Source organism: Fukomys damarensis, unplaced genomic scaffold, assembly GCF_012274545.1.
Source record: "Fukomys damarensis isolate Sample0158 unplaced genomic scaffold, DMR_v1.0_HiC HiC_scaffold_16, whole genome shotgun sequence".
NCBI classification, from domain to species: Eukaryota; Metazoa; Chordata; class Mammalia; order Rodentia; family Bathyergidae; genus Fukomys; species Fukomys damarensis.
The window spans coordinates 12,453,824-12,471,105 of NW_022900928.1; the positions used below are offsets into that span (position 1 = coordinate 12,453,824).

General features: G+C 54.2%; 1 protein-coding gene across 1 annotated transcript in view; it reads right to left on the minus strand.

Moving 5' to 3' along the window:
- Kcnc1 (potassium voltage-gated channel subfamily C member 1) overlaps nt 1-17,282 on the minus strand; it is a 39,064-nt gene that overhangs the window by 8,303 nt on the left and 13,479 nt on the right. Inside the window, exon 2 of the mRNA XM_033764087.1 lies at nt 1,720-2,653. Within this exon, the coding sequence (XP_033619978.1) occupies nt 1,720-2,653 (934 nt within the window). The remainder of the gene's footprint in view (nt 1-1,719; nt 2,654-17,282) is intronic.

Here is a 17,282-nt window from a genome sequence, read left to right on the forward strand (position 1 = left end):
TGCCCTAACAGTGGCCCCTGAGATTAAATGGCTGCCTAATCAAAAGCAGGGCATGGGCACGAGCTTCCCAGTGACAATTATGACTTGGTTAAGAGCCCCTCCTTCTCAGTGCCCTCTGTTTCAGCCTCTGGGCTCTGTTCACCCCCATCCCAGTTCAGGACACAATTCACATTCTCTCAGCTGCCTACAGGAATCTGGAAAGGGAGGGTATGGGGGTGGCAGAGGGGCTGGAAAGCCCGTTTGGAAAGAGAACTGGGCCTTGGGGCTAGTGCTCTGGCTGGCGCAGCTGTAGGATGGCAACAGAACAGGACCGGGGTGGGGTGGTGGGTCAGAGAGCATGGCAGCAGGGAAGGAAATCAATCATCCACCGAGGGAGGCCACCCAAACCAGGGGAGACTTCCTCACCTGAGGCCGTGCCAGCCTGGGCACGGGGATGTCTTTCCTAGACTAAATGGATCTAATCTCTCACATCAACCTCATGCTCACCTAGGTACTCTTTCGTGGCTCAGTCTTGTCATTCTTCTCTGGGTCATCCATTTCTTTGAGATCTCTGTGTCCACAGAATAAGTTGATGGCATTCCATGGATAGAGGTAGACTATGGGCTTTTTATATCTTCGGACCAGAGCCCCATGATCCACTTTATGTGCTATGTGCAGATTCTCATAAAACTGAGATAGTCCCATAATGAACCACCAGCCATGGAATATTAGAATATATCCCACAGTGACTAGTATTGTTTCGTGGGCCCCTCCCCCCTCACCAACCCCCAGTGAGTTCACGAGAAAGTGGTTGAACACTGGTTGGGATGTCTTGTATTGCTGCTGCAGTCCCTATCACTGGACCTGGGGACAACCCTCCATAAGAGGTTGTTGCTGGTCTGTAGTGCTTTCATCTAAGCTGCCGGGGTGGTGGCCCCTCTAGTCCTTTGCTCACCAGCCACTTCCATCAGAAGGTCACCGGAAACTCCCACTGGACCATCAACCCAAACAGACATCGTGAAAGCCAGAGTCACTCCAACAGGTTCCTAAAGATAATCGCTAAACTCTAGAGTGGTGGTAGAGGATGAGTTGGTTCAGCATGCTATGGGGTAAGTAAGCTTGTCACAGCGGGCTGGGGCGTCTCCTAGGAAGGACCTGGAGCTAGGCAGCCGGAATCAGAGCAGGAATTCTACTCAGCTATGAAGTCAGGCTCTGCCAGGGCTGAGAATCCTCACTACTGCCTTTGCAGGGACCCTCCTGCCCGGGTCCCATGCACCATTTCTGCCGTGTACACAGCCTGAAAAGAGCCGTGTTAAGGACCAAATCGAAAGCGGTCTGGCACCTCCGATCGCACCCGCACCCGCCCTGCTCCAACACTGGGTCAGTAGCTTGAGTCAAGGACTTGTGCTTGACTCCTGCCCACCTGAGCCGCAGCCCCCGGCTCCTGCCAAGAGAGTCCTCAGCAACCTCATGGGCGTGTGGTCTCCCCAGAACATCGTGAGACCAACCACATCCACCTGCTTACCAGGGCCACCAGCGAGGTTCCTCTAGCAGGTTCTTGCCTTCTGAATGTGGCCACCCAGCATTTCCCTGGGCCCCCGGGCTCCACACCTTGAGACTGAGTGCAGGATCCGGGGTTGCCCACGGAACTAAGGAAGCAGTCTGACTGAATCTGGAATCAATCGCTACAGGGGGCGGAGGTGAAAGGTCAGATCGACATGCCTCTAAGAGGTTTCCTACCTGCTCTGTTAATTTCTAAAATTTCTTCCTGGGCCAGCGGACATGTGTCACTCTGAGTACTGTGGTGTGGAGAGTTTACGACAGATTTACAATAATTGGGAGATCCCAGCTGCGGTGGCCGTGGAATATGCTTCTTTTTTTTCTTTGGTAGTTTCTGCTTAGCCATGGCTAAGGAGTAGTACATCCCAAAATTGTTCACGATGACAGGCACGGGCATGGCGATGGTCAGCACGCCCGCCAGCGCACACAGCGCTCCCACCAACATGCCGGACCACGTCTGCGGGTACATGTCTCCGTAGCCCAGTGTCGTCATGGTGACCACAGCCCACCAGAAGCCGATGGGGATGTTCTTAAAGTGTGTGTGCTCGCTGGCGCTGGGGTCGTTGGGCTGTGCCCCTATCCTCTCTGCATAGTAGATCATGGTGGCAAAGATGAGCACGCCCAGGGCCAGGAAGATGATGAGCAGCAGGAACTCGTTGGTGCTGGCACGGAGCGTGTGGCCCAGGACCCGCAGCCCCACGAAGTGACGGGTCAGCTTGAAGATGCGCAGGATTCGCACAAAGCGGACGACGCGCAGGAAGCCCAGGACGTCCTTGGCGGCCTTGGAGGACAGGCCGCTGAGCCCCACCTCCAGGTAGAAGGGCAGGATGGCCACAAAGTCAATGATGTTGAGTGAGTTCTTGATGAACTCTACCTTGTTGGGGCAGAAGACAACACGCATGAGGAACTCGAAGGTGAACCAGACCACGCAGACGCCCTCGATGTAGGTGAGGAAGGCCTCTGTCTCTGCTTCCCGGTAGTAGCGCACCTGTGTGCCATTCCGAACATTCTCAATCTCCGTCTTATTTACGATGGGGTTGAAGCGCTCGTGGGTCTCCAGGCAGAAGGTGGTGATGGAGACCAGGATGAAGAAGAGGGAGGCAAAGGCCACATACTGTGGGCAAGAAACACAGTGTCAGAGGGGAGCCCCCCCACCCTGAGTGGAGACACCTGGGGTCCCTCGCATTGGGTCCAGTCAGAGGGCCAGGCCAAGGGAAGAGGCCTGCACAAGGTCTCTTCCAACACAACCCAAGCTGACATACCGTGTTCCCTTCCTTGGGCCTTGAGGGGTGTACTCTACTGCCAGGCCTGGCTGTAAAACCCTCCTCCTTCACTGGGAATGCTTTCTTTCCCCAGGAGCCAGCAAGGCCACCACCACAGGGAAGGTGTCTGGGTCCACTACATACGCTTACTGAACTGTTACCTGACTGGGAAATATTATACAAAGCCACAGACATCTGGAGGTGATTGCTTAAAGTATTTAGTTACCTGACTAATAAATACAGCAGAGCTTGTCAGAGCTGCAGTTTGAAAAAAAAAAAAAGAGAGAGAGAGAGAGAGAGAGAGAGGGCAGCCATGGCCTCATTCAGGGCCACATCTCTCTCCCAGCTCGGGTCTGTCCAGGTGAAGGAGCGCCAAGGCCTCACCCTGCATCAGCAGCAGAAGGCACCCAGACAGCTTTGATGACCCTCTCCAGCCCTGAGGGGAGTCCAGGGAGGCCTAGAACAGCCCTGTCTGAGTTGACCATGACCACGAGGCATGGCACTCGACCTGGCAGAGATCTGAGAACCAGGAACTAGGTGGACCTTGCAAACCACATTCTGGGATGAAGGCAGTGAAAAGAAAAGAGGAAGGACAATGTTGGCATTTCAGAGCAACAGAACGGGAATGGTCTCTACAGATGATCTGGTCCAAACGACTGCATGCTACAGATGAGAAGAGGCCCAGAAACAGGAAGAGAACTGTCTACGCTGCTTATTACTGTGTATTTATGTCCTGTTGGTTTTACAGCATTGTAGAATTTTTAAAACCTTTCTCCAAGACTACTCTCAAGTGTGATCCAATGCACCCTTCCATCCACCTCTTCTTTTCATTCATCTACCATCCTCTTCCTTCCTTCCTTCCTCTTCCCCTCCCTTCCGTCCATTCAACCCTCTTATTTCCATCCATCCATCCATCCATCCATCCATCCTCTCTTCTTCCCCTTTCCCTCCTTCCCTTTCTTCAGCCTGCACACTCATTCATAAACCTCCCTTCTCTCCTTTTGCTCCTTCCTCTCTTCCTTTCTGTTTGCCACTCCAACCACCTTTCTTCTTCTCTTTTCTTTTTACCATCCCTTCTTCCCTCCCCCCTTCTTCCTCCATCCATCCGTCGGTTCGTGAATCCACCCTTTCTTCCAGGCATTCCTCAGCAGCCACAGGTTTTGCCCAGCACAGAGTGAAATCAGGCCTCTCTCCAGCTCTTAGGGAGCCCTGTGCCAGCTAAGGATGAAGGACACATCCAGAGACCAGCACAGTGCAGTAGACTGGTGACCCCCTCAACCCTATGAAATGGGAGGGGTGGGGAAAAGGTGACAAAGAGGCAGGGTAGAGACTTAGAGACTTAAAGCCAGGTCTTCCAACCCCAGAGGCCCCTCACTTAAGAGTCCAGATGGTTTAGATCAGGGGCACCCGCCACAGAGGAAGACCAGGAAAGCAAAGTGGCGCAACTGGAAGAGGCCTCCTCACAGCCAAGCTCACCTAGATCCAGAGCTCTTTCCGTCAGCAGAATCGCCAAAGCTACTGGAGCTAAAGAGTCCATCTCCACCTGCTAAATATCTGGCCCATGATTCCCTCTGGAATCCCCATCTTGGAGCCTGCATTCACAGTCCAGACTCCCCAAGGACAGACCGTGCCCACAGCCATGTCCTGCCCTGGCCTTTTGCCAAGCGGAGAAGAACAGGTACCCTGTGAGTATGAGGGAAACTCAGAGCCCAGCCCTGTGCAAGCGAGCTCCTGACCAGTGGCAGAGGCAGAGAGTACCCCGCTGTCCCTCACTGTCCCATCAATCAGGACAGGGCCGCCCAAACCCTCTCACATCATCTTCTGCCTCCTGATTCAACAGGACCACTGCCATCAGAGCAGGCCTTAGGCTTCGGTTTCAACCACTCAGCTACCAGAGAGCCGCCCATGGGAATCCCAGCTCTGCCAGTGCCAGATCCCAGGCTTCCCACAGAGAAAAGCCAAACCCCTCAGCCTGGCACGTGAGGCTCCCCATGCCCTGGCCTCACTCGGCTTGTCAGGGTTCTCTCCCTACTTGTACCCAACAGTCCTGTCCCACGCAACTCTCTGCCATTTCTGATCACAGAATGGCTCCCCGATCTTTGTGCCTTTGTACCTACTTTTCATTCTACGGCAGAGTATCCCTGCCAGCTCCTAGCTGGGAAAATCCCATTCATCCTTCAGTGCCCTGTTAATAGCCCTTCCCTTGGGGTGAGGCACCCATTGGCATCTGTGGTCCTGAGAGGTAGCAAATGAAAGGACTCCCCAAGGAGTCTCCATCCACCCTCGGGAGACAGCAAATCTGCCTCCAACTCCAGCTCCTTAGTGCCTGAGGGGCTCATGGGAATAGCCAGATGGGGCACTGATCTCCCCAGAGCCCTGTAACTCCCGAACTCCTACAGGCCTTCGGTGTTCTCATCTCACTTGCTCTCTCACAGTACAGATCCTGATGGGGAAACTGAGACCCAGAAAGAGGTCAGGCATTATGCAGTTAATGTGGAAAAATTCTTGGTTACCAGAGATCAATGGACAACGCAGGCCCCATGAGTGGAGAGTGGACAGCAACAGCCAAGCCTAGAGCAGACATGAGGATTCCATCCCCAGGAAGAGCCAGAAGGGGTGGAAGCTGGGCCTCTTGCCTGCCTAGGCTCCCCGGTCACCTGCCTTCCTGGCCTCTGCTGCTGCAAGGCCTGGTCATCTTCTGTCCCAGGCAGAGCCTGCCCCAGCAACATCCTGATCCAAGTGGACCCCTAGAGGGCTGTGGAGGAAGCTGCTCCTGGCTTGCTCAGATCACAAGTTGCCCTAAACCCAGGGACCAGTAGGAGGGCAATCAGAGGCACAGCTAAGGCAAGAGCAGCTGAGCCCCCAGTGTTCTCTGCTCACGTCTAGGACTGCTGAGCACAGAAAGGAGAGGGAAAGGCAACCAAAGCTCAAGAACCTACTCTGTGCCTTTAATCCTTGCACTGACCTGGCAGGACAGGTGGCCATATCCCTATTGTGTCAAGAAGTAAAACCAGGAACTGAGAGGTTCAGTTTTAAAGCTAATGATGAAACTGAGATGTGGACCCAAGCCACAGCCCTCCCTGCTGGACAGCTGGCCCCAGATTGTGTCTGGATGGTTGCATTGTGGAACCTGGCACCTACAGCCCAGGCTTGCTAAGAGCAAGTCATGCCAACCCCATGACAGAGAAAGCAGGAGCACCTGGATCCACAGGCAGGAGCCTGGCCACCCCTGAATCATTCTTAGTCTCTACTGCCTGTGCCTCAATAGTACCTGGGGCAGAACCAGCCATGGGCTGGGAATTAGGGATGAATGCAGACTCAGATGGTCTAGACTGCATAGCCCCCTTTGGACCCAGGAAGAAAGGTCTCAAGTTGTTCAGGGAGCTAAGAATATGGGGTTAAGAGTATGGAAGGGGGAATCCTGAGGCCAGCTGAGCCTGAGGCCCAGAACAGCAAGCCTTGGAGCAGCCTTGCAGCAACCCTGGACCTGTCATCCCCAGAGGAAGGGGAAGAGAGGCTGCATCCTTGTGAGCTGCCTGCCTCCCATTCCGCAGTCACCCAGAGACCACAGAAACAACAACCCAGACACACAACCCGGAATACACACTTTCCCTCTCCTAAGTGTAGGCACTGAGCACATGAGCACACAAGCTACAACCCTGGGCCTCAGGCATACACAGAGCACAAGGAGCCTTCGTAGAGCTTGCTGAGACCATCACAGGACAACCAGACACCCAGGTGCTGTACTTAAAGGTGCACACACGTGCACATGAATGCACACAACTCATGTGTAGACACTGTGAGGCCCCCAATGCTACAGCAGGGGTACCATGTGGCTGCAGGCACAGATCCAGGCACTGCTGCCCACCCTGTTACCCCTGCCTCCAGACAGTGACTGATTGGTGCCTCACCTCCCACAGTACGAGCAGCTCCAGCCTGCCATGCCTCTACCTCAGCCTTCCCTGAGACCCTCAGCCTGCCTGGCTTTCCTGTCACCTGCCAGGTCTTGTCTCCTTTCCCCAGCCACCAGCTGCAGCAGCTGAACCCCACCACACCCAGGACCTAGGCTGGCTGTTCAGTCAGTCCCTCTTGGGATGCTGTTGAGGTTAAGGACATTAAGGAGGCCATGCCACCCCACCTTGCCAGCTCCACGGCTGCCCCGTAAAACATCAAGACCATGCACATGAGGTCATCTGACAATGCAGCATAAACCCAAGCTGGTAGTTTCTGGCTCTTTTTCCTTTCCAGAACCAAATCACAAACCATGAGAGACCCACCAATTGTGTTCTAGAAAGTGGTAGCCATGGCAACAGAGCGAGGCATCCCATTTCTATAGTAACCAGGGTGGTGAGGCTGTTGGCTGTAAAGTCAGACAAACCGACTAACGATCTGTTGACTTAAGGAGATGCTTTATAAATCACCAAGTTATTTTTATCGTAACCCCACCCCTGAAACCACAAATCAGAAAGGCAATTTACTATCTATTAAAATGACCAATATGTGCTATGACTTTCATTTATGAATTATTTATGTCACAGTCATCATTTAAAAATTATGCTTGCCTTTTAGAGCTGTTCAGGGGTTCGCCATGGGGATCTGTACTCTTGCAGTTCGGTGTTTTCAGGAACAAGGCGGTGCTTGTAACATGGTGCAGGGACTGACTTTCTGGTCTGGCTGCTTACTCCCTGTGTGACCTTGCCAAGTCGCTTCCCCTCTCTGAGCCTCAGTGTCATGATGGTGAAAGTGAGGGTCCGACTTGGTCCCTTCTGGGAATTCTGAAGCAGAGCAAAGTTGCAGACCATAGGTATCAATGATGGCTAGTCAGGGGAGCCGTGGCTGAGGGCCAGGCCCCAGGTCCCTAGAGGCTGTGGGTCAGTTTTTCTGCCTAATTCAATCTACCCAGTGGGGGTGTGCGGTATCCGAGTCAGTCCAGGCGGAGTCAGTGATGCAGAGCAGATGGGATGGCCGATTGGGCTAAATAAATTGTTAGTTGAATTGGGTTTGGAAACTGAATTAGACTCGTCTGGGCTCTTGTGGGCTGAGCTGGCCAGGGTGGTGGTGGTGGGGCTCTTTGGGGTGCAGCCCCTTTTGGTTTTTTCCAGTATTGACACCATGGAGCCCGAGCCTAAGAGGCCCAAGCCCGAGGCGGCCTCCCCACCCCTCCCCCCACTCCTGCTCCTCCCTCTCCCCTGCTGCACCTGCTGGGGAGCAGTGGGAGGGCTCCCTGCTGTGCCGCAGTGGTGTGAGCAGTGTGAATGCGTGCAGTGTGCCCTGGGAGGCTATTCAGGAAGTGCGCAAGCCAGGGAGAGCCTCAGCGAGGCTGTATGCACCTGTGGGTCAGGGGTGTGCAAGGGTGAAGGCCTGTCCCCCGTTCATGCCTGTGCCTTAGCTCAAAGCAACAGTTCAGTTTAAGTGGTCGCTGTGTGCAGTGTGTGATTTGTTTGTGTGGGTTGGAGAAGTGGGGGCACGTGTGAGGTGTGTACACACCAGAGTACTAAGTGGCGTGCATCCACGTGTGTGGAGACATGTATGGGGTGAAGTAGGTGGGGCTGTGTATGATGTATGGCATTTGTGTGTGCGTGTGGGGCTGTGTCTGTGTATGAAGTGCATCCGTGCATATGTGTGAGGCTTGTGGAGTATGTGTGTATGGGAGATGTATATGGGGACAAGTATGGCTTACAGTGTGTGTGGTGTGTATCGTGCAAAATGAGGTGTGATATGTGTATGTGCCTTGCACATGTATGGAGACCTATGTGGTCAGTGGTGCATATGTGGGTGGAGTGTTTGTGTTGAGGTGTGGTGTGTGTTACGTATACGTACATATGGACATAGTTCATGGCTTGTACATGTACATGGGGTATGTATGCAGTGTGTGCATGCCTAGGCAGTACATACATACAACCCTGAGCAGCGCACATGTGTGTTCATACAGGTGCACACGTGTGTGTATCCAGCCATCTGCTAGGGAGATCAGGTCTAGCTGTGCACATGGATGTGTGGTTTTTGAGCCTACACTCAGCTCAGAGTCCTGACTCTTTTCCATGCCTGCGGTGACCACTCATACACTAGCTCAGGAGAATGAGGACAGACAGGGGAGGGGAGTGGGGACAAGACCCCTGAGCTGGCCCAGGAGAACGCGGCAGGGGGGTAGGGCTGCTCAGAGTCCCCGGACCGCCCACATGGATGCAGTCAATCTCAATCAGAAAAGGCAGTGGTGCATGCCTGTAATCCCAGCACTTGGGAGGCTGAGGCAGGAGGATCACTATGAGTTAGAGACCAGCCTGGACTACACAGTGAGTTCCAGGTCAGTCTAAACTACATAGCGAGACCCTGTCCCAAAAAAACAAAAAGAAAAGAAAAGGCAGTGGCCAGACTTCAGCATGCTCAGACACCATGGCAGAGAGGCAACCGCCATCTCCCTGAAAAAGTTCTCATGACCCTAGACTTAGGTCGTATCTGAAAGGGCCGCTCTTGACAGCTGGGATGGAAAATCCTGAGGTGGCAGAGGTTCCCGTAGTGCTTTTCCCAAGACGTGCACTTTTTCATGTTTTAGACATTAAAATACAACATGCATAAATTCTTAAAACACTTTCTTCCCATTTCCTCACTGTGCTCGTGTCATTTGAATAATGGCATGTCTGGAACTGGTGCTGTCCCAGATGAGTAGAATCCAGGACCACGGGACAGAGGCTGTGGAGCTTTCTGCGAAAGAGCCGCTGCTGGGGCAGGGATGGAGAGATGGAGGCACAGGAAGAATGGGACCTGCCCCAGGCTGCAGGGCTCGCAGGACAACCAGCAATGAGCACCATGTTCTGAAACAGCTGCACTAGGCCCCAGGGTGGGGGTTTTATCACTGTGGCCACAGAGCCCTTACATAGCATCCTCCCCACATTCCAGACCCCCTAGGTCTCCAGGTGTGACTTGCCTTAGATCCCAGGTCAAAAACAGCACCGTTCCTTCTGTCAAAGGAGTCAGCAGTTAGAGCAGAAATGACAGGACCCTGAAGTTGAACCGACCTGAGCTTTAAAGGTCCGACTCAACTGTTGACCTTGGACAAGTCCCTGGCTCGTTCTGAGCCTTCATTTCCTGCCTCTGGGTAGCTGGGATGACAAAACGGGGGGCACTCGAACCCTTTGTCACTTAGCACAAACCTGCCGCTACGAATCCTCCAGTGGTCCCTGTGTCCTGGGCCTCCCTGCCCAGCCCCACAATTAGGGACAGAGCAGATCCAGTGCAGGGAGAGCAGCCTTGCCTCTTGTACTCCTGCCATGCAAACTGCTGAGCAGGGGACCCCAGGGAGAGTGAGTCTTGAAATATTGCCACTGTCCTCCAGAGAGCCACCCTGGTCCATGCTCAGCCCCTGGGGTGTGAGTGAGGCTGAAGCCTCCCCCTGCCCAGCCTGGCTGAGTGGCACAGTGTCCAAGTCTGTCCAGCGAGGCAGTGCTGGGCCCAGTCTACAGGGGAAGGGCAGCCCCAGAATCCAGGGGTATGGGCCAAGGAAAAGACCCCAGATTTGGCGGAGAGTGTGTGGGGGTCAAACCCAGTCTCCCCCAGAAATGTGTGAGAAGCCTTCCGTGCAGGAGTCAGGTGGGAGGTGAGGAGGCAGGAGGGGCAGAAGCCGTAGAGTGGGGTGGGGTGGCAGTGGAGTACCGCAGGAGAGTAAGCTGGTGTGACACAGAGCACTGCCCTACACCTGGAGATGTGGGCCCAGCAGCTCTGGTGAGAGTAGAAATGTACCTTTAATGTATGCCCCAGGGGGCTCTGATGCCACCAGCCTCCTCAGAGCATTTGGGGTTCATGAGGCCAGAAGAGACTCATGTGCCTGGCAGGTCTGAGGCACAGGAACCCATGAGGTCCTGGAAGCAGACAGCACTGATCAGCAGAGGCATGGGCCCTGCTGCAGATCTGAGTTCAAACCTCCGCTGTGCCACTTACTGTCTGACTGCAGGCCAGTTACCTCCGGGACACTCAGTACGGTCACTCTTAAAAAGGAGATGATAACAACACACTCCAGGAAGTGAGGCAGAACTAAGGCGTGTGCAGGAAATGGCCAGCAGCCAGACTTCCCCAGATCCAAGGAGGAATCGGGGTGGGAGAGACCCCAAAATGGGCTGCTCCCTGCCCGCCGCTATGGCAGGACTGGGCCATACAACAGCCCCAACAGCATTTAGAGTTTTATCTTTCCCAGATTACCTGGAGACCGAGGGTGAGGAAGGGGTAAGCAGAAACAGCAACAGTTAGAGTGTAATGTGTTCCACTCTATGTATTTTATTTGCTGTGTTTCTGGTCTAACAACGGACCAGGCAGATGACAACGTTGTGAGAGCTGACAGCAAGGTCCTCACAGCCTGTCCGTTGCCCATGACCAAGACCTAGCACTGCGGTGTCCAGTCAGTGAGGGACATCCTCTCTAGAGGGGCGGAGACTCACACCCTGGGATACAAGGCGTCGGCGAGAGCACCTGCCTTGGGGCTGAGAGGACAGGAGGCTCAGAAGGGAAGGCCCCCGAGGTCACACAGTGAGGGCGGCTTGGGCCAGAGCTGCCTGCGACTTTCCCACCCAACTCAGGTAAAACATGAAAAATGACAGCAGTGTCAAGGCCTCACACAGGTCCCGCTTCTGGTGCTTCTGGTGCTTTCTACGCGCTCGCTACTCGTTCATTTAAGGCCCAGCCAGCAGGGCGCCACTCCCTTGAGCTGAGGTTCTGAAGTGGAGGCATCTTATCCCTGACTCTCTGCTGCTCACAGGCCCTCCATGAAGTCCGACAGAGGGAAACGGCCACGTTACGGCCACTCTCGCCTGTTTCTCACCTTGGTCACACCCTGGCAGGCACAGTGGGTACAGGGGCTCTTCGGGAGCAAGGCCGTGAAGTCGCAGTCACCCGGGCCAGCAAGGCCACTCCTGTGGGCTGTTTTCCTGGAGTATAAACAGGGGAGCCGGAAGATGCGGGGGATGGGGCGGAGGGGGTGGGGGGCTCCTCTCACTACTCTTTTTCAGGGGGGCTTATTTTGAAACAGTTTATATTTGAAAGTTTTTGTTGTTTACTTTGGCTGTAGGTGTGTCTTATGTACCTCAAACCTTTTTTTTGTAGGTAGCCACAAATTATAATAAGAAATAAGTAAATGAGACCCCCCCAGACCAGGAAGTAAGAAGAAACCCATATAGGGTACAAAGCCAGGGAGTGTGTGATACTCTGTGCAGTGACCCTGAGACAGATGTCTGTTGGTCACCACCAAGTGGGACCACCGATGAGGCCGCTCTGTCAGAGATACCTGTGATGGCCACCCATTTAATTCTTGTTTAAATCAACCTCCACCCCTCTCTCCCAGTGTTGCCCTCTGGGTCACGGGAACCATGCCCCAGTGACAGCCCCGTCTTCCTGCAGTAATGCAGGAGCACCTTGTGCAGGCTGCTGTGGGGCAGGCTTCCTCCTCTCAGCCTTTCCCCTGCCAGCTTCAGGGCTACCTATGTTGATGGTTCACTGTGGCCCCCAAGGGCCACATACTTCACCCTCTGTAATCCTCACAGCCATCTTGATCACAGGAGCATTTAGCTTTGTCGAGCTTCACTGTCCTGTGCTATAAGGTGACCAGAGGCCAATCACCTTGCAAACATGAGCCCAGTTATCTCTCAAAATCTCTCTGAGGAGGCCTCATTTCCTCCATTTCTCACAAAAGAACCTGAGGTTCAGAGTGGCTAAGATATATGCAAAACCACCCCGCTCAACTTGGAAGTGGCAGGCAGGACTTGAAACCAGGTCTCCCTGACTCTAAAACCACGTGCTCCTTCCCCTAGAAATCTCTTTCACATCCATCCCAGGTAGCCCTAGGAGGTAGGTGTTAATCTTCTACGGTGATAGTGGACAGCTGAAGCTCTGGTCTCTGTGAAGGAATGGGGTCCACCAGGAACTCACGAGGGAGTTTCCCCCAGGGCCCACTTGTATGTTTGGAACTGGATAGGGACATGCAATGTGTATGTACAGCCATGTGTTTGGGGAAGGGGAAGAAAAAAATGGCCCTAAAAGAGACAAGGTACAGAGGGCAGAGGACACAGCCTGGGAGTGACCACAGCTTACTGCCCACCTGCCATCCCTCCAGAAATACTGATGCCTTATCCCATGTCTATGCAGGCCATGGCTACAGGCTCTTGGTAGGGGCACTAATGCTTGTCTGGTAGCCATATGACAAATATGTATCTATGTGTGGTGACAAGAGCTCGGAGGGGAATGCACAGGGAATATGACAGACCTTTAACAATCCTTCGGGTTGCAGTGGCTTCCAAGAGAAAACGACAACTGTGCAGAGGTTGGAGGGAGGAGTTAGAATCAACTAGGGAAACGCAAGGTGCAGGCAGAGAGAATGGAGATAACTCTCCTCACGGTTCTGGATCAGTAGCCACTCTGACCCCACTCATCACTGTGTCCTTTCTGTCAACCTCCCAGGACCTCAGAGCCTCTGGGTTTTCTGCCTACCTCGCCAGCTGTTCCTTTGCCAACCTCTGCTCCCCAGCCTTCAGCCACCGGGTGCCCCTGACTCTTCTCCATCTACACTCAGTCCTTAGTGACTGACTCAGTGTCACAATCGAAATCCCATCACCTATTCAAACACACGCTCTGGACAGTGTCTCCGGGCCCACTCTGCCCCTGATTTCAGGATCCTGTGACCTCCGCCCTGGCACCTCCTGCAGGAGTCCAGCAGTTGCCTGAAAGTCCACACGTCGGCTTGCACCTGAATGCCCTCCACTCGGCAGCCTTCACCTGGTGAGGCAGCACCTCCACCTTCCAGGACATCTTGCCAAAAGCACTGCCAAAGTTCACCCTTTACACAGAATGAAAGCATTCTGTCACACTTTGCATTTGATCTGCAAGGAAATCCAGACTCTGATCCTAAACCCTGCATTCACCCTGCTACCCATCGTCCTTCCCCCACTAGGTCATGGTCACTGTCCCTTAGCCAGTCTCCAGGCTTCCAACCCTCCAGCTGCTCTAGACACCTGTCATCACAATGTCTGGAGGATCCCTTTAAAACACACACCCAGGATCACTTCCCTGCTTGATCTGGGCGGGCCCTTCATTGCCCCTCTGACTGCCTCTCCTTCCAGCATCCTCTCAGCTCCACTCAGCAACATCCTTGTCCTCAGCTGTGCTCCTCAAACATGTGAGACATGTGCCTGCCCTGGGGGTGTGCAGGCCACTGCCTGCCCGAAGCCCTTCCCTGTGGGTGTTTCCTCATGGCCCCTTCCCTCACTTACCACTCATGGGGCTTCCTCTGACCACCATGGTTAGAATTGCACCTGCAGCCCCAGTAATGTGATGCTCCTCGCTCTGCCCCCACTCCATGCATCATCTCCTAACACATTGGCTTTCCCAGTTTTCCTGAGGTGTAATTTACATACAGTCACTGCGTCCTCTTTGAGTGTCCAGATAGATGAGGGTGTGTGATTCACACTGTTTTCATGTTTAGCGTTTGCCTCTCTTCCCCCTCCAGAGTGTGAGGTTTTGAGGTGGGTGGCAGTGGGGACCCAGCCTGGTTCTGACCAAAGGTCCATCCAAAGGGTGCCATGTAGAAAGGAAGCCCCTTCCAACAGCCAAGCGTGAACACAACTCGTCGGTGTGAGGAAGGCACGGACACGTGTCCCAGTTCACCTGCCTCAGTCCCGTGTCTGTAATGAACACAGGTGCTCCTGCAGCCTCGGAAAGTGAGTCACCCTTTCCTCTGTCCACCCAGCCAGAATGCCCATCCACTGGCTCTCTGACGTCGCATCCACTCTCTGCTGGCCATGTACACAATTGTTGATTTCAGATGCTGACCACACTCATAGTCTACATCTAAACTAGCAAAAAGGTCACCTCTGCCCACAGATCTGTGACTAACCAGGCCATGACACAATTTCTGATTCGACTACATTCTCATTGGCAACAGGCATGCTTAGACAGAGATCGTCTGTTAGACTACACAGGGCACGGTGATTGAGAACACACCTGTGTCTACACTGGCAATGGGTGCCATCATCAACAGTAGGCTCATGTCTACACTGGCAGCAGGCACAGTCCCTTTCATCTGACAGAGGGCACCACCAGGGAACAAAGACCAGTCGCGAGCACGCGTGCCACACATCACCCACGGAGGGTGGACACAGGACCATGTTCCAAAGGACACAGGTTCCTTTCCAGGGAGGAGGAGACATCCCTCCCCACCCCCCGGGCCAGCCAGCTGTCAGCTCGAGTCCTGCCAATGGGGCAGGACTGCCAATGGAATGGGAATTCAAACCTGATGTAGGTGCTGGAGTGCGGAATCTGGGGTCTGGAGTCTGGGACAGCATGGCGAGGAGATGAGACCATGTCTATTCCCAGTGTCTTGAGATCATGCAAGGTGAGGAGAGACTCAGGCTGTGTGACTCCTAGTGCCGCCCGCTTCCCCCACTCCCGACGCACACACACCCAGGCTGGCCCAGCCAGCCCAGGCTTAAAAAAGCACCAGGAAATGTCACTTTCTTTTTGGGAAGGTGTGATGGGAGGAGATGGCCAGGGCAGTTTTAGCAGCCGGTTTATTCAAAGGTTGGGAACAGTGACAGTACCTCCAAAGCCAGAAGTTATTTTGTCCCTAGACCAGACCCAAGTCCCTTCCCCGGCACATGTGAGCCTGCTTCGTGCCAGGCCAGAGGCCCCAAATTACATGATGGCTCAGCCAGGCTGGGACAGAAACCATATTATCCTGTGCCTGCAAGGTTGGGACCAGAGCTGTGGCCTGAGTGGACTCCAGGGCCCAGGGTCCTGTGTCCAGCTGCCCGCAGTGCCACTGTGCCAGGCTGGCTCAAGGTGGTAACCCTGGACTACAGCACTGATTGCTCACTGTTTGGCCCAGGACAGACCATCGAGAGTGGGCTCTTCCTGAGAGAAGAAAGCCCCAAGGACACCCGACCACCAGCCTCCATCCATTTGATCGTAAAATATTTATGGGGCACCTATTATGCACAGGCACTTCCCACAACCACTCACGCAATAACAGCTTTAAATAAGGCCTCCAGCACAGAGCTAGGTCCACAGCAGGGCCTCAATAGTGCTGACGCCGACCATTATCTGGAGCCGGGCCACCCTAAGCACTCTTACGTGCCCCACCTCATTCAGCCCTACCCCGGCTCTGAGGTCCATGCTTGGCCACCTTCCCAATTTTACAAAGCAGAAAAATGAGGCTTCGAGAGGTTAACTAAGTTGCGCCCAGGAGCAGACAGCAGGGAAGTGACAGAGTACGAATCTGAAACCCATTTTTTTTGTCTGGCTGCAGAACAAGGCGCTCAGCCACCCTTCCAGTGCCCCCCGCTTCCCAAGCAAACATTTACTGAATGCATGAATGAGTGGACGAGCTGATGGGAGTGTGTGTCCATGTGTGCAAGGCCACTGCAGTGCATGAGTGTGGGGAGCGTGTGTGTGCAGATGTGTGTGTTTGCATGGGCAGCTTTTTCAGGGTAAGGCTTTCCCCTGTTGTCTCTGTCCTGTGTGTGCTGGAGCTATACTTAGCTGCCGCCGTGACTGTAATGAGCAGTTAGCTGTGCACCAGGCACTCACTGGGACCTGGTTTCCCTGGGAGATCGCCGGGGCCAGTGTATGTGTGTGGGGGTGCCTGGTAGGGCTGGGGAGCTCCAGAGCAGGGCTGGTGGGGGGAGCCTGGAGCTCCAAGCACTGCACCTCATGCAAATGGAGAGAGCGCCTTGGCTCCAGCTGGAAGAACAAATACGGTTCCAGGCCTGCAGCACTGAAGCCAAGCTCAGCTATCCCCCCAACCCCCAGGCCCACAGACCCTTTCTGGGCAATTAAAACTGAGGGCTTGGAGCTTCTCTAGCTGCTGGGGGAAACAGCAAAACAACAGAAATGTCAGGCACAGTGATGCACACCTGTAATCCCAGCTACTTGGGAGACTGAGGCAGGAGGAGTCTTGCAAACTCAAGGCTAGCCCAGGGCACTTGGGGAAACTGTCTCAAAAGAAGAAAAAAAAACCCCAAACCGTCAGGGGATGGGAATTAGCTCAGTGTAAGGGCCTTGGGTTCAATCCTTAGTACTGAAAAAAAAAGCAGCAGGTATAATAACCAAGCCAGGGCCCAGGAAGCCCTCTCCTTGGTGCCATCTCTTGTGCCAGCAGGGCTGCTTGGCTGCAGTGTCTGGGTTGCTGCTCACCAGGGGTAGGCACCTGAGGAGGACGAGTGCCTTTCTTCCCCAGAGCAGAATAGAACCACAGGGGTGATCAGCACGTCCTGGGGTGCAGAGGCCAGTCGCCCACTGCGTCAGCCACCAGTAGCTTCAGGGGGAGCCTGGTCTGGAAGCCCCAGATTCCCCTCTCCCCACTGCCTTCCACCCTCAGCCCTCAGCTTCCAGTCCCATCTTGTAGGATGCTTCCACGGAATGCGAGCCCAGACTTCCTCTCCCTCTGTGAAGGCAAGCAACAGAAATATAACCCATTCCACTACCCACTCCTGTGCGTCCATCCAT